Source organism: Cydia pomonella, chromosome 6 (genome assembly GCF_033807575.1).
Source record: "Cydia pomonella isolate Wapato2018A chromosome 6, ilCydPomo1, whole genome shotgun sequence".
Lineage (NCBI taxonomy): Eukaryota > Metazoa > Arthropoda > Insecta > Lepidoptera > Tortricidae > Cydia > Cydia pomonella.
Window position 1 is genome coordinate 11215867 of NC_084708.1, and position 20560 is coordinate 11236426.

The 20560-nt window shown below is 35.3% G+C and overlaps 1 protein-coding gene across 1 annotated transcript; it reads right to left on the reverse strand.

Annotated features, from left to right (window-relative positions):
• Positions 1-13839: 13839 nt before the first annotated feature.
• On the reverse strand, positions 13840-18813 carry LOC133518933 (G2/mitotic-specific cyclin-B2-like). Its single transcript, XM_061852728.1, has 7 exons — positions 18577-18813; positions 18284-18495; positions 17840-17978; positions 17059-17409; positions 16383-16505; positions 15714-15934; positions 13840-14804 (listed from the first exon to the last, which is right to left on the reverse strand). Exons 1-7 carry the CDS (start codon positions 18607-18609, stop codon positions 14414-14416), a joined length of 1470 nt encoding a protein of 489 aa, XP_061708712.1. The 5' UTR covers positions 18610-18813; the 3' UTR covers positions 13840-14413.
• Between the last annotated feature and the right edge of the window lie 1747 nt (positions 18814-20560).

The window sequence follows — 20560 nt, forward strand, 5'->3', positions numbered from 1 at the left end:
TGATATGTGTGTAGATAAAAAATGTAATTTCTCCTTTTTAGACATCTCACATACTAAATAAAAACAATAGTACTTTTCGATGCTAGTGCGGAAAGTATGTCATTACTTCATGAGTACCGAGATATGAGGGAAGAGTGAATAATGACATTTCCGCACGTATATAGAACGACGTTTTTTAATACAGGTGCGAAAAAATAAGAAAAACAACAAGTACTTTTTTATGCATGTTCTTTAAGACAGAAACAATTGTAAATATAAAATATTATACCTAAGTATCGTTATTTATGATTATTTGAGTATCGTATATTTAAATTGTATGAAAACAATATCGAATGTTGCCTTTGGAAACTTAAAACATTCTTGCAGTAAGAAAAACGCCTCTGCTTTGACAGCAGTTTGACAGGCGTTTCGGCAGCTATTCCGTTCCATTCAGACAACTTATTAAGAACGGTTTTTTAATATTCAATATTAAAAAATAAACGTGTTATAATGATGAAGAGGTCAGTAATAAAATATGAAATATGCTTATAGTTATTATTTTTACATTAACAGTAGGTTAGGTAGTTTAAAGGACACTAACATTAACACTCATCAATAAGTAGTCATGAATTGGAACAAGTGGAAAAGTAAAAAGCACTAGTTCGCGAAATCCAACTTTCCGCACGCTAAACAGCTACGAAAAGTAGCGCTTTTTGAGCAACTGTATTTAAAAAAATATTACTTTGCTTATCCGCGAAAAAATAACGTGCTTGACTAATCAGTGCTACCTCGTTATACTAACTTGCGTATTATAACATGCAATAATAATAACCATGCGTATTATAATTGTAACATGCAATTAATGTTCCTACCCTCCCACCGCAAAAACGCGTTTCGTTATCTTTTCGCGGATAAGAAAACTAATATTTAGTAGGTATGTGAGATGTCTAAAAAGGAGGAATTAAATTTTTGATGTTTATGAAATAAATTCATGCATTCATATTAATATTTTTTGTTTTTATTTAATATAGATTTCTGCAAAGCATACATACTATTTTACTAAGAGCCTATTTGTAGAAAAATACGCATCTCTAGGTAAAGTTGTCATGTTGGTTAGGTACATGCGAACGTTTTATGGAAGCGCACTAAAATTCTACAATTATCGTCGCAACTTGCTGCAACTATAGTGCCTACTGTTTATTCATGCTACGTACTTACTAAATAAATAAAACCAATAGTCAAATTTTCAACCTTTAAATAAGCGTACACACGCTTGTAAAATAAGGACATAGCGATTACGGAAACGGTTATCATAAAGAATATCCGACATCGATGCCACTCTGCGAGGCATCAGTAAATCTCCGATGAGCATCGGGATCAGCGGCGTCGACAGTTTTCAGCCCATTTGGAGCGCCCCTCTGTTAACCCTCCCAAACTCCTATCTTATTCATTAGATCATTCTAAAACCACCCTTATGCTGAGATCCATAAACTCAATATTTCAAATACCGGGAAACCGAGACATGACACTTAGACAATGTACGTCGCGTTTTTACGGCGTCCTCGACATTCGACCCCTCGTGACAACAAACATGAGCTCGGTGAACACGCCTGCATATGCCCCCAAATGATTTTCGTACGTGACTTTATAGATGATATTTCTTATTGTTTATTGTGGATTGAAAGGGTTGTGCAAATAGATTTAGCTTTCCAGAAATAAGAGTCGATAAGTATAGGCAAGTTGAAATATATGAGGGTGGATGCGTCAGATTATTAGTTTTATACACGAGCACGACCGTTAGGTAATTCTTAAGACTTCTTAGAAGGAAATGTAGTTTACAGTAGGTACTCGTACCTAAGGAATATACGATATAGAGAAAACGAGTCATATCAATTAGCAGTTTCGATTCGAAATACTATAAGTATTCTGTTTATACATTAAGAATAGCCAATATGCATAAGTTTCAACATTTAGAAAGAAATAAAATACTGCGTCGATGTTTTTATTTTCACTACATACATACGTTTACCTACTTATTTCTCCGAGTTGTTTGTGTTAGAAGCAGGATGTCATAATAACGTATGTACTCCTGGTTTAAGTACACATTAGGTTCGTTTTAAGGATTTCCGGCACTACTGGCTAAAGAACAGTGAATTTTACGCTCAGCTCTTAAATAGGTAGTAAACATTTACCCTACTTGCACAAACAACTAACGTTCAAAAGTAGACGTCTTTACGGACTTTTTGTAAAAAGAAATGTTCTGGTTTCTAATTCCCCTCATATTCAAAACCGATATTATATATTGAAATTTGACAAAGGAGAAAGTGGAATCTTTACAAGTTAATAGGCATCTAAGTGCAGCTTTTAATGGTACTTTCCAGAGCATTTCGTTCTTAGCTCTCGTTTTACTTAGCAAATGGCAATGAAAGAAAATAATCGATGGAAATATCGTCGCCGTAAATGCTGACTGCGTTATTTATTCGCCGCTTTTGAATCGGTTCCTTCTAACGGTAGTTTTAAGTGCCATACAGTCCTGTGGGTATCGTTGAATATTGTAGTTATTTTATGCGATGTACGGTTATGTTTGAATACTTTCATTCAAGGAAAGTTAGGAAATAAAAACATATGAGGTGAAATGTATAACGAGTATATTTCATATATGATAATGGCGGAAAAATATATAAATACGTAGGTGAATGTTATATGTGTCGTTTCCAAGCAAAAAGTCCTACTTTGTCCCTTGCTATAAGGCTGCTTTGACAGATTATTCATATAAAGATACGAACAAATCTCATTGTTATTGTAAGCGACAACGTGGGACCTTTGACAAGACTTCGACACATATGTTGGTATTCTACCGATATTTAGTATAAATTTAAGTTAATTACTTAAGCCTATTAATATACATTTAACTACTTAGCCTAGTTGGAACAGGTTTCCTAAAGCCCTCAGCTAATCGTGGTATGTTTGCCAAGTTAGCGTTTTCATAAAATTCCAAGCAAATTGTTTAAGAGTGTGGGTAACATATGTGCCAGCAGTCCCATCGGTCGCCGACGCTAGGGAGTAGGGACGTAGTTCCACCAGTGTCCGACAAACTCGTTAAAAGTTGGTGAAACAACGGAAGAGCTGTTACTCCGAGACACTTGCCGCTACGACGTTAAGCACAAAAGTACTACACGACAATAATATGAAGCATTTTGTTTCGAGACAAAATAAGTTGCTGTTTAAGCTGATACGTCGCCGGCTCAAAGAGAAAGTTCCGATTTTTCACATGCCGCCGAAACTTGCAAGTGTGCAACGCGTTGCAGAAGTATATTCCGTTATTATAAAAGTTGGTCTAATTTTAACAAAACTTTACGGCGATCTTCTTTTGTAAGTTAAATTGATATTCGTTATTTAATTAGGAAAATGGTTAAGGAGAGAAGAAGACTACCTAATTAGACTAAATGTATGTTGGAACCCTAGGTCCATGGGGTCCCAGCGCGCACAAGTTTTTTGGAGAAATCGCGAAACGTCTGGTTGACGTAACTGGTGACCGAAGAGCTGGCGGCTTCCTCGCACAACGTATCAGTATTGCGATACAACGAGGAAATGCCGCCAGCATCCTTGGTACAATGCCTCAAGGGCCTATTTTAGATATAAGCTAGTTATAGTAATCATCTGTATATATCCATTATGTATTTTGTTATTGTCAATAAAATAATGTAAATGTATGTTATGTATTATGTATCTATTAATTAATATAATATGATATAAATTCATATAGAATATCGTAGGGTAATTTAGTTGTAATTTCATACGATGAGAATATAATATGTATTTGTAGTAAATACAATTATAAAGAGTTTTTAGAAATATATTAGCGTACTTTTTAACTGCCTGCTGCTGCGCTAGTGCGAAAAATGAAACGAAATTATATGTACTTTCATAGTTATAACCTGAAACAGATGTCATACCCCATGTTAATTCCCAGAAAAGGTAGTGTCACTATGTACCTACTTTAAAAACACAAATCTAAAAATATTATAATAAAATAATTAGATTCCCTGGTTGTGCTAACATAGTTCTTAATGGATCCAATCAGCTTCAGTATAACGGGTGGAGCCTATAACATCAGCAAATAATTAAAACATAGATTGTACTCCTCAAACTGTGACAAATTTGGTCAATAACATTTAAAAATTATGAAGTTTTTTGTACCAATTACATTTTATCTTCAATGTACGCCATCATCATTGTAATTGACGTTGCTTGTGACAAGCAACGTCAATTACAATGATGACAACCTTAAACATAACAAAATTCGCAATACGAGTACATTGTGTCTTACAATAAACTTAGGTGTTCTAAAAATTTTAAACACAAGTTATTTTTAAGTCTCTAAACAAATGTTTGAGTTGGAAAAGTACAGCCTACAGTTTAATTTTTTGCTCCTGTTACAGGCCCCACCGTAGGTATATAAGTGGTTTTTGTTATTCTAGAAAGCTAGGTATTTGTACCTAATACAGAGAGGCAAAGTTATTAGCTTAGTATTTCAGCACACAAAATATGTATGCAAGTGTGCTAAGCTAATGGTTTTGCTGACTGTACATTAATTGTGTAGGTGTAGAGGAGCGGAGAGCTAACTTTAGGCTTAGAACGCACTGCGATAAAATGCTAATTGCTAAATTTTATCTATTTAACAACTGATGACGAACCAGTTGATTGGATTGACGCGTCCTTTTGGTTTTAGAATCGAACATAAATACATGCCTACTTACTTACGCAAAATTCCAAAAATGTATACTCCCGTTTTTCTGGTCTTAGTAAGAAATATATTCTTAATAGCCCTATAGGGGCTAGAAATCTGGTAAACCGATCTAAATATTACCAGAACTTTTTCGCCTTAATTAAACTGTACCTACAGATATTGTTATTCCTAGCTTCATATTAAAAACTTACCTACTTATTTGATTCTGAATTACGGTTCCATGCTTAAATCCTACTCAAACATGTTATTCAATATGTTACTGCTATCGCTACATTATAATGAATTTAAATAGCTTTACGAGTATAATGCACCGCTCGTGAAGACACAATAAATATTCCGATTGAGAACAGATTACGTCGACAACAATTCACAAGTAATCTAAAGAACAATAGCGGTTTAGTGGGGGTCGTTAAAATTATAAATATCCGGGGGCCCACTAACTGCCCCAGTATTCCGTTAAGAGGATTCCCAAAGCTGTAAATTGCGTACGCGAAATATTTACGAGACAGGCTTTCGCAGCATTACAACAACCATGTGGAGAGCACACATTTGCGCATTGCATGGCACGCTGCAAAAATGCAACATGCAGCTATTTCTAGCATGCTAAGGCGAAAGAGCCTATAACTGTCCGTAGCTTGTATGGACTCACGCCTATTTGGCTCCACGTTATAGCATTAACACACTGCCAAGTATATGACTGCGCTTGAACTAACAGTATTATGGTGAGATGAAACTATCCTGGAAAATGTTCTTATAGCTTCTACTCCAAGTTCATATCCAATTTAATGCCTATGAAAGTTTGAAACTGGTTATTATATTATTTTCACCGATAAATTTTCATAATGCAGCGTTAGCAAGACAATAGATTCGCCATATATATAATTACGCCAGACGTATATTTACTTGGGCTATTCATTACTAATTTATTCTTAAGTATTTCACTCGACTAAGTACTAATTGACGTAAGGCGTGAAGAATTCGCATAGGTAATAAAAGCAGTAGATTTACTATCTTATTTTAACACAACAGACCTAGGAACATCTTCATACAATTGATATTGTATGAAGATATCGAAATATGGATAATTTAGATGCTGGTGTGATGTTTCTTACTCAATCACGCAAAAAGGCTTAAAAATTGTGGGGTCTGAACTAAAATAACCTAAGGCCTAATGGGAGAGTCATCCCCTAAGAGGATGAAATAGTGGTAGAATAATAGGCACCATGGAAGTACTAACGGAGGAGGGAGACGGTCACTTTCACGAGGTTGCAGGCAAGGGCAAGTTATAGGTACAATGTCTAAAACAACTAAACTGTTACTGACAAATTATCAGTTAGTGTAATGCTACACCACCTTCCATAAATTAAAAATAACAGCAGATGAAAAACTTGGATGAAATTCTTAATTTTCACCGTGTTAAAAACAGTGGTAGTCTGTTTATTTATATTAAACCTAAGCCAGTTCCCGTTATTCAGCGGAAAACTTAGCAAAATCTGCAAAAAGAAACGGCTTTTAAATAAAACAAAAACTTGCAATTTCTTTGTTTTTACATTGTCCGCGCTGCAGGGAGCCGGGCCGTAAAAAGGGGGGAACAAAAACCGTTCGGCTAACCGCCAAGCGTTAATAAATTCTTGGAATTTGCAGACTAAAGCCCACGTCACACATAACGCGTGACACGGTCCATTTATACACGCATGATATGACATTTCAATAAGAATAACATCAAAGTTTAACAAGTAGACTATGACTATACATAACACTACACATGACAATAAATAAATGACTAAATGACTGGAGGAGAAAAAAGTCAATACTATAGGTACCAACCTATACAACTAATTAATAACTATTCATATCTTCTAGATAGACAAAAAAAAAAACAAAAGTTGAGAAACCCTAGATAAGACGTACGGATACCTGCACATTACAAAAGTAAAGAATGCTCGATACAAGACCCCTTACTTATAGTTATGTGCCAAGTGCGAAGCCAAAAGGTTATTGGATATTAATTTCATGCTATTTGAAATTATGCAACCTGTCTAATACCAATTGTGTTAAATATCTGCCACAGTCGCATGTGATTTTTTAATATCTATGAGTCGTCCCATGGTGGAGTTGAACTAGTAAATTAAAAATACCTTTCGCAAAAAATGGTAAAAACTGAAAGACAAAATTATAGCTGCCAGAAACAAAAAGCAACCCGGCCGTACTATCCTGTATAGTCCAGTCTTTAATAAAAACATGGTGAAAGCAATGGTACCGTACCGACCCGCTGTGGAGTGACACTCGTGACCGCTGCACCAGTTTTCGCGCTGATAAATGCGTTCCAGCTATACCTACCTCGCTTCGATTACGTATAACGACTGGATAAGGACCATCATGCACGCAAAAGGCTGCGTTAGTCCGATGAAGATAAGGAATGAAATTGACGATCCGTAACGCAACTTTTCATATAAATATATATATATATATTTAGTATATTTAATCTTTTATTTTATTTAACTATATTTGTGTGGACGACGTAAATTCAAGCGCTGGCTGCTTGTTAAAATCCTTTGGAATAGGCCGTTGACGGCAGTGAGCCCGGCGATTTTACTGGACAACCCATTATAGATAAATAGAAACAAAGATAGAATACTATTTACTTAATAAGTGCTCATTATATCAGGCCTATGGAACTCTCCACGCGAGTTCGGATTTATGCCTATGAATCTCGTCCCGCCGGCGGTACAAAAGGAAGCCAGTTGGTTGCTATTGCTGCACGCGCTCACGCACACACGTCCGCGTCACCGCGCGCTCTAATATCACTACTTTTTTACGTTATTTACAAGCTAAATAGTAAGTACTCGTAGGTACCATGGAATTTCTTTAATATTTTAAAGGACACGTTTATAGTAAGTTATCTACCTATTTGAAATACCTAGGTAGCAAACTGGAAGTTGTTTTGGTAGGCAAATGTTTATTTTAACGGCAGTAATTAGATATAAGGACAAGACCGCTTGTTGCTACCTTTCTTTACATTGTAAATCTGTTTTAAAATTTGTTTTCTTTGTGGTGCAATAATAGTAGTTTATGTGACTGCTACATAATAAAAGGCATTCAAATACACGAGTGTGGGTTTAAGAAACGAACGAATTGAGTGAGAGAGAGTGAGAAAAAAAGTCCTACATTTAATAAAAGTAAAACAATTGTAAGTTTTGACAGAAGCTCAGAAGTCCAAACTCGGGGTTTGACAGAGAGCCATGGAGCGCAGCATATTAGGTGTTAAACTAAGGGATCGCATCCGGAACACCACGCTGCGCTCTAAAACTCAGATTATAGATGTAGCTCGAAAAGTGGCCAAGTTAAAGTGGGACTGGGCTGGGCATGTCTGCCGCATGCCGAATGACTTGTGGGCCAAGATAACCACGGATTGGGTGCCCCACGAGTCAAACCGGGGATCTGGCAGACCTCGTCGGCGATGGCGGGATAACTTAGACTCCTTTTTGAGCGACTGGTCGGTCGTTGCTCAAAACCGGGATGAGTGGAAGAAGAGGGGGAGGCCTTTGCCCAGCAGTGGGACACAATGGGCTCGTTATAATAATATAATATAAATTGTAAGTTAATGAATGATTAAAATACTTAATTTAAGATATACTTAGATTTTATTTTATTTCACTCCGTTGTGTAAGTAGGTATGTATTTATTTGTTAAGATCATTTCTAAGCGTAGGCAACCTTAGCGTTGTGCCGGTGCGCGCGGTGCGGGGAGCGGCTCCTCCAGCCACTCCATTGTATTTTTGTGTAGGTATCAAAACCGTAGGTATTTGCGTTTTCTTTGAAAGATAAGTATCTGTTCGAAAGAACTATTTGTATAATCTGTGATTTTATTCAATATGTGATTTTTTTACATAACTGTATAATTTATTACCGCATAACCTATTTGTATAATTAATGAAATGAATTTATTTGGATTATTTAGCTTTTATTTTAATTTATCGACGATCAAAATATATATTCTAATACATTGAAATAAATAAATCTAATCTAATGTACAGACAGGGACATACTCAAAACACCATCGTGCTCATGTTGCTGTTCATACTTCTGCTGCTGGGGGGCAGCTAAAAGACCGGAAGGACGTCAGGAGTGAGTAGCAAAAGCAGTGAGCTTTTACACTTTTCCCGGAAGAGCATGTACGATCTTCTTCAACCTAGCGTTTTCCCGGCCTAGCGCCAGGGTCCGCTTTCCTACTTGATTTTCTCTACTTTGCCCGGTCTTCGGCATCGTCAGGTGTGCAATTGTTCTCTTCCATACCCCATCGTCAGAACTCGAACTTGACAAAAGTTTGTCTTGAAAATCTAATTTACTTAACAAACACAGCGAAGAGGAGAAATCGCTAAACGTGTACTATGCGTCGTTGAAGAATTCCATTCTGATCATCATCAGCTTCATCAAATGTCACTTTTTTAAATGTAAATGCTTGATTTGTTACAGAAAATACAAAAATCATTATATATATGCCTTTCACATTTGAAGAGTTGCCTCGATTCCTTATGGATCCATCATCCATCCATCATCAGAACTGAATTTTGACAAAAACGGGACCAATCTGTATATATATAAATTCAAACAAAAAAATAATTTTCAAAATCGGTTTAGAAATGACGGAGTTATGGAGTAACAAACATTTAAAAAACCGGGCAAGTGCGAGTCGGACTCGCGCACGAAGGGTTCCGTACCATTTATGACGTATTAAAAAAACTACTTACTAGATCTCGTTCAAACCAACTTTCGGTGGAAGTTTGCATAGTAATGTATATCATATATTTTTTTTAGATTTTTCATTGTTATTTTAGAAGTTACAGTGGGGGGGGGGGGCACTTTTTTCACTTTGGAAGTGTCTCTCGCGCAAACTATTCAGTTTAGAAAAAAATGATATTAGAAACCTACATATCATTTTTGAAGACCTATCCATAGATAACCCACACGTATGGGTTTGATGAAAAAAATTTTTTTTTTTTAATTTTATGACGTATTAAAAAAAACTACTTACTAGATCTCGTTCAAACCAATTTTCGGTGGAAGTTTGCATGGTAATGTATATCATATATTTTTTTTAGATTTTTCATTCTGTTATTTTAGAAGTTAGAGGGGGGGGGGACACAATTTTTTTCACTTTGGAAGTGTCTCTCGCGCAAACTATTCAGTTTAGAAAAAAATGATATTAGAAACCTAAATATCATTTTTGAAGACCTATCCATATCTATGGATGCGCCACACGTATGGGTTTGATGAAAAAAGATTTTTCGAGTTTCAGTTCTAAGTATGGAGAACCCCCAAAATTTATTGTTTTTTTTTCTATGTTTGTGTAAAAATCCAAATGCGGTTCATAGAATACATCTACTTACCAAGTTTGAACAGTATAGCTCTTATAGTTTCGGAAAAAAGTGGCGGTGACATAATCGGACAGACAGACGGAGATGACGAATCTATAAGGGTTCCGTTTTTTGCCATTTGGCTACGGAACCCTAAAAAAATAAAAAATAAACATATAACCGAATTGATAACCTCCTCTTTTGAAATCTTGAAGTCGGTTAAAAATGGGTCCATAGGTTTACTTTATATTATATACTAGCTTCAGTTCGCGACTTCGTCTGCGTGGGATGATCAGGATCAGGATGATTGAATTATCTTATATCCTTATGATATCCTTCCTCTGGCGTCTATCTCCATATTAAATTTCTTCTTAAGCAGTTCAGCGGTTTAAGCGTGAAAAGTTAACTGACAGACAAAGAGTAACTTTCGAATTTATAATATTAACTAGATTTTGCCTGCGTAGAATTAGTAATTTGGGTGCCTTATTTAGCTTCGTAGGTACATGTTTGTGATTGTCACGAACATACGCATTTCATATCATATCATGATACCCATAAGTTTGCCATAGGTACGATAGTATATTAGTATGTATTTGAGAGACAACTATAGCGCCTGGAAAAAAAGGCGACGCACTAATTATCTCAATTCCATCACCCTTTTAAGGGATAATATCCGACATAAACTATCTCTATTCTATTCCTTCCCCGGGACTCGAAGCAAACCTCAAAACCATATCCTATCTCTATACTATATTTCAAATTAATAGGTTCAGAGGTAACAGACAAGACACACTTACGCATTTATAATAGTAGTATATTAGTACCATTTCGTTCGCTGAGTACCATATGAATGACTTTATTTATTTCAACTTTATTGCACAAAGAAAAATGTACAAACGGCGGCCAAAAGACATTTTCTACCATATCTAGGTACTAGACTTAGAGAGATGAATCACTAACTTGATTTGTTAATCGATAAGGCCTATTCCCTGTAGTCTTACCAGTTGAACCAATGGGAATTTCCTTCCCAATAGACTTGCTGATAGTATTGTATTTATTTATTGCATTTCACATGTACATTACAGGTATTCCAAGTACTTAGAAATATAGGTAGGTACACAAATGACACATGAAACCCTGATGGGTGCAGCAATGAAGGTAGGTAGATAGGATCGTTTAGAGCATTATACAATTAGGTAGGTAGATTGTTAATTTCACACCGAGACAAACAAAATAAATAAAGAGTAAATATACTGGACCCTTTGGCCGCCATTGTTCGGTATAGAAGACAACGACAGTACGATTCACTCGCGCCGCCGTCGTCTTGTATACAAGACAAAGTTTCAACCGCTTACTAAATGGTAAAATAATAAAAATTGGAAACTCTTTGGTACTCATGTCAACTTGTTGACCCTTTGTTTTTTCATACATTTACTTTTTAAACAGCTATATGAATCCATTGTTTCATAATAAAGGATTTAAAAAATATGCTTATAATTTCTACGTTTTTCGTGTCACTGTCGCCGTAGGCATGTATAAAAGACAGCTAGGGATGGGAAAGTTTAATCGATGTGCAATTTTTTTAAATAAATATGATATCACGAATCTGGTTTTATTTAATCGTTCAAACAAATAATCGCCAATTATTGTCATTGTTGGTAACTACTCGTAGTAACTAGGTATATATATGTCGAGAAAGAGAGGCATAGTTATAGATAAAGTTTAGGCAGCTTCTTCAGTAAATGAGTCAGACAAGTAAATCGACCATTTCGGTTTATTTGCCGAATAAATTATTGACCGCAGCGACAGCGGAGGTCTACATTTTAACTCGATTTGCTTTTTGTATGTCCGGATGTTCTCCTCTACAGGTCGCAATTTTCAACCGATTCTCGAGAAAATTTGTAACCAGATTCTATGATGAACCAATTTTTTTGTCGATCCAGTTTTTGGAAATTATGTAAAATGCGGAAATTGCCCTAAAGGACTTAAGTGCAAATAGCGTATATGGCGCTTAAGACTATCGTGACTTGACAGTGATAATGATTTTAAGAACTAAGTATTTTTCACTTTTGCGTTTTCTCATCATGTCGCGAAGGTCTACAGCTCCCAGAGCCACTAGTTTATTTTGATATATTAGTGTAGTGGGGCTCAAAAAGCGATCTACCAGATAGCTTCTGTTAATGAACCTAACGTCCTGTTGAATTTAATGGAAACCAAAACCAGCGTGGTGTATGTATTATATATGTGTAATTGTGTATATATGAAAATTGGACAAACTTATATATTATATGTTATGTATTTAATATTCCATTAATAAATGACTGATTAAATATTACTGTTTTTTATTCTTTGAAATAATTCAATCCACCTGTTATTTTTCTCCAAAAACGCTCCGGTAAGTATGTAAATTTATCGACACACGATGCGCGTCTCTAATCTTACGTTTATAAAGTTTACGTACCGACAAGCGCTTATGCCGTTGACCCAGACGCTATTATTACTTAGCTCGCGCGTAAACAGTATTTGTCAGTCTGAACTAAAGACGAGCCATGCGCGCCGTTGGCATGTATAAAAGACTACTCGTACAGACTAGTGCGGGGATATCGATAATGTTTAGCGGTTGTTTTTCATGATAAAGTCCTTTATTTTCAACATTCGCTTGTATAGTAAATCTGTTTAGTTTAGAATTTTTGAGAGAAATCAAAGTTTGGAAATAAATAAGCCAAATTGAGAAGAATTCCACCATTAATTATAAATATCGATATCACTATTTGCAATCCCTAAACTTTTTATTAGATGTTTACTTAAAATTTGCTCTGGCGTGTGAGTGAGCGTCTTGGCGGACAGGGTCCGGCGGCCAAAAGGTTAATTACATACACGTAGTTAAAATTCTAGACCTACGTATATATTTAATACGGTGTTTACTCATTGTCATTTAAATAGTCCTATAAACTGTAATAACATTTTTTGATTAAAATATTGTTTCAGAGTTTTTTGAATATTTTTCCGATTCGATGCCTTTTATATCATTAGATAATTTGTTATAAACTTTTATGGCCATATTTTGTGGGCTTGTGCTATGTAATTTTAGTTTTGAGTTTGTTGTTTGTATAAGATTATTTTTATATATCGATTCGTATCGTATAGGTTGGTCGGCAATTTTTTTCGTACAAACTTGCACATTTCCAAGATATAAATTGAAGTTAAGGTTAAGATTTTCAATTTTAGTGAGGTTGGCAACCGTCAGGGAAATTTATATTTGCTAATATTCTTACGCATGGTTTTTGAGAATAGTAAGACTTCGCTGATGTCATTAATTATCCCGTTAGTTTTACTTTGTTAAAATTTATGAAACAGTATAAAATAATCTATTTTTTCCTAACGACACACAATAACGAACTTAAAGTACAGTAGAGTTCATAAAATACTAAAATTTAAATATATATATAAGCTAGCTGGCGCGAGTGCACGGAGCGGACGAGCGGGTTAACGAAAAATAATATGAGCGACGCTAACTGAAGCGGACGCGTGCGGCGGATTTCACCTACAAATAGCACCCGCGTGCGTGCGCACGCGGCGGGCGTCCGCGTCAGCTAGCGGAGGCCCTAACAGGTTTGTCATGTTTCAATGTCAAGCCTAATAGGAAATTTTGTTCCTCGAGTGTCAAACACTTTTTGCCTGTAGTTCCTAGTTTGGTCAAGATTTTTACTCCTAGGACTTTTGGAGAAGCCAGTAAATAATAAAACACAAATAATTGTAAAACATATTTCATTTATTTTTAACAAATTACACCGTAATATAATCTAATCACAGGTCTATCAAAATTACTTTTCTACTTTTAAAACACGCTTACCAGGTTAAAATGTTACATTTTGGTCCATAGTTTTTAAATCCTATATTAATAATATCAATACATCTAAATACAAATAATTATATAATATATTACTAATTTAGAATATCACGTAGGTATTCTAAGTTAACAAGTAAGTATGTGAATTTCGGGTGAGATTACATGAAACCTCGGAAACAAATTGAAGAAAAAACTATCAATCATCAATACAAGTATATTACAAAAGATAAATTATTCCAAAATAATCACATACCTAAAAGCGTTCTATAGAAATCGAATATCTAACACCAAATCAAGCATGTCAGTGTTTTATTTCCATGTCAATGAAAGTTAAGTCTAAAAATAAAATACTAAACAAACGGGCAGGTACATAATCAAACCTTAACATATGTCAGTCCATTCATGATTGTTTCTCACACAATTACAACTAAGTCACGTTTTAATACAATACCTGAAATATTCCTAATACTTATTACACCTATAGGTAGGTTGTCGAAGGTATCTTTGCTAGTTCTTCAATGGCTCCTTCCTTCAGTTCCGGGAGCGCCGATACCTTAGCTAGTTTAGGGTCCAAGTATCTGTTGTAGACAGACTTGTATTTGGAATTCTTCACATTGACGACGACATTTGCGATTTTCCGAATAATAGGATCGAGGTGTTCTAGAGTATACTGGGAGTAGTAGGTCATCGTGGGAGTCCAAACTTCTTCAAGGGTCTTTCTGGACAGCAAGTGAAGGGAAAGGCACAGAGCGGCGGCGGCTAGCTCTGAAGGACGGTAGTGCGCCATGCTGTATTCTACCAGGCTGAGGTCTACAAAATACTTCGCTAAATGATGGTTCTTTGATGTCCCGTGAGCAGCTTTAACAAACCTGAAAATAATAACAATTTCGTATGAAAAGCATGTCCATTTTAATTTTATTTACATTCTATTTTGAGATATTTCTAACTAATATTTTTTTATGTACACATTGTCTCTACCTTCATCGCACGTAATAGTGTACCAAAAATCTTTCCGATTTTTGACTTACTTAGGGCGAAATTACGGTAAAAATTTGACGAAGTTGTGATACAATCGCGCTCTCTTGAAGTTTGCAGCACAAACGATGCACGTCAGACAGATGAAACTAAGATAGAAGCGGCGTTGCAGACACCGCGCTTCTTCAATGAAGGTTTTAATGCAAAATGTATGTATAGGTATACAAGGACTAGTATTGCGACGTAAAACTGTAACGTATTTTCGGAATACCTACCCACATTCTATCTCTGACAAATTAACTCACGAGCATGAATACAAACACTAAAATCTTATAGTCAATACTAGCGTTATTATATCTGTGGTCTTTAGTGAGATAAAAATAGTTTGCCATATAATTTGCTAGTCACCAACGTCCGCGGAATTATCAGTACCGCTACTTGACAATAGATGTTGCAACTAAGGAAAAGTCTAATGCTCAACAATTTCCAGCTAATATTATAACCGGATTAACCGGTACTCTATTGTCAGAAGGAGATCCTTCTGGTTGTACTGTTAGTTGTAAACTGTAGAGAAATACGATTTTCGTAAGTCGCGACACCAGAGGCATCTAGTGTCAAGTAGCAGTACTGATAATTCCGCTACTCAATGCTAGATGTCGAAAATAATAAGGGTTTTGGTTCCAAAACTGATGTGTGGAGAGAGCACTCTATGCTTACTTCTTATATCTCTATGGTGGTGGTTTTATCCGTTTCTTTAGTCTTGCTTGCTTGTTACAAAATCTGCTGCGATTATGGGAAGTTACCTTCTAAGGAAGCTGAGTGGTATGGGCCGAGCGAGACAGAAGCCCAGCTTGGACATGATGTCCCTCTCGCACTGGAACACGTCGGCCTTACTGTACGTGTTGTCGGTCACGTACACGAAGTCGCCCACCTCCGGCGCGTAGATCTCCTCGTATTTGGACGCCAGGAACATCGCTGTGACGCCGACTAGCTGCAGCTGGTTGCGTTGGACGTTTGGTACTGCCTGAAATGAATTTAAAGTTTAGCCTTAACGTAATAATGGCAGAATATTAAAGGTCAATAGCCGGGTCCACTCAGAGCGAGCATACGCTGACGCTAGGCATGTTTTTTTTCCGGTATACATATGTATATGAAACTTGATGTCCGGCTACTGTTACCATTTCAGGGACATAACTTAAGGTAAGGGGCTTTTAACAGCTGTAAATATATTTTCATCGCCAATAGATCGGAAAAGATTGTACTGACTAATTGTTTACCAATAGTCGATTACAGCTCACCATTGTCACCAATTGTCTTCATAATTCAAACATTAACACAAAAAATGCAAGTCTAATAAAACTTAAGAAACCCTTCATGTTCATGTTGATAATTAAAATAAGTCGGGACATACTTTCGCATAAGCATCACTACGGTTAGCAATTAAGGAGAGAAGAAACATGAATATTTTTTACCTGTAAGTATCTATCAATAATTCCAACAGTTAATTGGAATGTTTCCAAAACCAGGGAGAACTGGCGCTGCACTTCCACCAGCCAGTCAATGAGTGTAGCCCTCATCCTTCCACTGATCTCCGACTGCAAAAAATATTTAATTTAAAAATTGTTTGAAAAAGAGGACAGATATTCCACTAACTACTAACAATGAATATATCTACTACCTAAAACTACTGAATGAATAGTATTCATTCGCTTAGCTAGGCTAGTGCTTTAGCAAATGGCATTTTTATGAAATCATGAAGCAAATGGCCTATCATACTAATTAGATAAAAAAAACTTACTTTAATGAAAAAGGTATGACTAGGTCACAAATATTAAAATTCCTAAACTGCTCTACATAAGTACATTTTATGCAACAACTATCATTGTTCACGTTTCACTGGTTATTAATTTTATGATAAAAGGGCCTAGTAAAAATAATATACACAAGGCAATTAATACCTTTACTCTAAAACTAAAAGTTTCTAAGTTTGGTAAAACATTTTTTCCCCATTTAACACTTTCAGTGTCAAATGCCCCATTTGCAATACAAAATGAACCCAACTAGTAGGGTCTTGATACTGAAAGTGTTTAGGAAAAAACTAAAAAAAAAAACTTAATTTTATAGGCCTAGTTTCCAAGCTACACTTACCTGTTCTTTCAAATGATCAGGCTCAATAGAGTACTTCAGCTCCAGCTCAGTCAAGTAATGGTAAATGTCCTTAATATAGCATGACATAAGCAAAGGACTATTATTGTCACTGGCATCAATATCTTCTACATCCAGAGGCAACGGAGGATGCTTCTTTTTAAGTTTGTCCTGTTTTACAGACTCTGCTAACTTCAATTTTCCCAACGATTCTGTGGGCTCTTTTAATACTGGCTTAGCATCTTCATTTACAGCTGATAATCTTGACGGCTTCTTAGAGTCCTGAGACTGTATTCTTGGCTTCAATGTTTTTTCATCATTGGTCTTATTTTGTTGAGTCTCCTTGAGAACCGCCTGGATGACAAATTTTGAAAACAATTTGATATAATGTAAGTCAAAAGGTGAAAATGTTTTAAAGATAAAAATGCAGAAAAAGTACTGTAAAAATAATATTGAATTTCCCTGCTAAATATGAGAAACCCTTATTGCAGTTTATAGTTGACTATGTAACCCTAAAAATTTGTACTTACTTGAGATTTTTTAACAAAAACCTGATGAAAATACATAGACTTGCAGTATGGAGTAGCTGAAAAATTGAGATAAGTTTGGCTGCCAGTTAGCCCATACTATCATTGGTTTAAAACCCAATAAAGGCATTTGTGTAATAGAGCATAAACATTTGTTCCTGAATTGCTTAGTACCCATAACATAAGCAAATTGTGGTTACAATAGGACTTATTTGTTTAAGTCTTTATTATCTATAAATTACAATATTGAATTTTACCTTAGTTCTGGCTGCTGCTTTAGCAGCAAGCCCGGCTGTGCTTTCTTCACGTCTCAATGGTGGCCTTGAAGAGGGTTGAATTGTTGGCTTGGTGACTGCCAAGCCAGTGTCAATCTTGGAGCGCACATGGCTATAGTTGCTACAATACAAATAAAATGCATTAAGTCTAAGCAAAGTGCCACAACAAATTGGAAAACAAACTTCATGTAAATAACATTGCTTCAAAGAACATGTATTAATAAGACTAGTACATGGAACCAGTTAAAATTAAAAAATGTAAGACACCCAATAAAAATATTACTTAAATGCTCAAAAGTTTTGAGTAATTGATGATATATGACATGTAGAAGTATCACTTTACTAGTGGTGAGGCATTAAATTATCACGAATTCAAAATCTGCAAATCATTAACGCTATAACAAACTTGAGGGTAGATTTTTTTACCTTTTGATTGTGGCCCGATTTAAAGTAGCTTTCTTCTCATATTCTGCGGTTGCTACTGCCACTTTCCCAATTGCGATGTCCCGCTGAGCTTGTGCATTGGTGTTAAGATCACCCAAGGCTCCGCGAGCGGTCAACCCCTGTCTTTTGATAGGTAGAATCGCATTGCTTTTTCCTTTAAAGACATTCGCGTTTTCTTGATCATGAAGATTGACCTGATGCACGAAATAAAATGAAACTGTTTGCCAAATAATTTAAATAGCACCATATTAATTAACATGTTAACTATGGCTTACCAATCGTTGCTGCCTCCTCACTTGGATCTCCATTTCTTTCTAGAATTCGACCGAAGTAGCTTTATACTAACTTAAAATGATTGAGAATGTTGCAGTGTACGTAAATAACGTAGAAAAGCTACAGTTGCAATTCTCAATCAGTTGCGAGACATCAGGGCAACACAAAATGTCTAGCGCACTTGGTATTGTAGCCTCTCTTGCTTGACGGCCGACTTAAAATTAACGGAAAAGATTTGATTTCGACAACCCAGCTGTGATGCAACTCGCTGATTGGTCATTGAGAGTTACGATATAACCAACACATAAGCTCTTTATAACAATATTAGTTTTGTTGTAACAAGTGTTATTTTACTGACATTGTAAAAATATTTCTAAGTTATTTACATCATTAATGTCTTTATAACATGTGTATTTTGTGAAAATAATAATTATAAACTGCTCAATCGACTAATTGGTCAGAGACAATGATCAGCTGTTTATACATGGTCTATGACTATAATGCTTTTTCAGGATTTTCATAAGTTTATTTCTTAATACTCAAAAAAAAATTCTTTTTTACAAAAACTTAATAAAAATCAAATATTTCCAAAATGTAAAATTTATTAACGACGTTTGTTAATTAATAAAATCTAAAGTTTATTTTCAACTTGATTATGATAGTCTATGGAAATTTGTGTTGCTATTTTTTTATTAATCTGCATTTTCGACGATTTTATGTAAACGGGAATTTTAACTTAGCTCTGGCGCTTTAATGATACAATATATTTTATAATAGTTACTCAAAATCTTAGACAAATCCCATCTTTCACGTAGTTACGTTTGCCTTACAAAAAGTAAAACGTGATATAGAAATAACTTCAAATTATAAATTACAGGTAAAAAATGAAAAAATTACGCTTCTATTTTTTTTCCTTTGATATAAAATTTATAGTATCGCTCACAGATATATCTTCTTGATAAAAGGTTTACTAAATTACTTGCTGTTGACAACTTTTTCTGTTTAGCAGTCTCATGGCCTAACAAAAATAATTTCAAATATCTCAGGGGGCCTACCGCGAAAACCGAATTTCGCAAATTCCGGGGATCTTTCTCTTTTACTTTCACTAAGACGTAATTAGAGTGACAGAGAAAAATGCCCGCAATTGACGAACTTCGATTTTCGCGGTTGTAGCCCAGTTCTGCAATGGAATTCCGCTTGGTGTCCATAGAACGAAATGAAGTACCTCACATTTCTGTTGGTTTTTAGTCCAGGCTCCATACAAAGTTGCCCATGGTCCTTTCTGATACTTATAGAACACCTATCGAAACACTTAAAATCATTAAATAGAGAAGCATGGTAGGAAGGAAACAACAAAAAGGCCTTATAACGACCTCAATGACCACGACTACTCTGACAAGAGTATACGACTAAGAAGAAGAAGAATCGAAACATTTTACACATACATACAAATGAGGTTTAACGCCTCAAACATAAAACAGACAAATCAAAATAAAAAAAGTTATATACAAAGGCGAACTTATCCCTAAAAAGGGATCTCTTCCAGCTAACCTTTGAGAAAATGCGAAAGGATCAAACACTAACAGGTGAAAGACAAATCAATATTAACAGTAGCAATATGAGAATTTTGGATACATATAAAAGTAGGACGAGAGCAATCAATAATAATAAAATAAAAAGTATTTTATAATTATTATTATTGATTGCTCTAATATATTTACGTTACCTAAGTACTTTATTGTGACAATAAATCAAGTCGTTGTAGTAAACATCCACACTAAAGTGTAAAAACTTCCAAGAGGCTATTTCTGACACAAGAATAATAGTCAATGAAGCACAAATCGAAATAATTGTTAAATGAGAAAACTTGTTTTTTTTTATTCGCCAAACGTCAAATTACACTCAGAAAATACAGTCATCAAAGTAATTAACTTAGTATCTCTGCATACAAAAATGTATATTCGCAGGTGTGCTAAGCTTATTGTT

What these genes read in the sequence shown, in the direction of transcription:
- LOC133518933 (XM_061852728.1), bottom strand. Translation starts at nt 18,609, where the DNA reads ATGGAGATCCAAGTGAGGAGGCAGCAACGATTG. An exon ending in AATCGGGCCACAATCAAAAG is followed by an intron (nt 17,979 to 18,283) that starts GTAAAAAAATCT and finishes TTTGTATTGTAG; the next exon opens with CAACTATAGCCATGTGCGCT. An exon ending in CCACTCAGCTTCCTTAGAAG is followed by an intron (nt 14,805 to 15,713) that starts GTAACTTCCCAT and finishes TATTATTTTCAG; the next exon opens with GTTTGTTAAAGCTGCTCACG.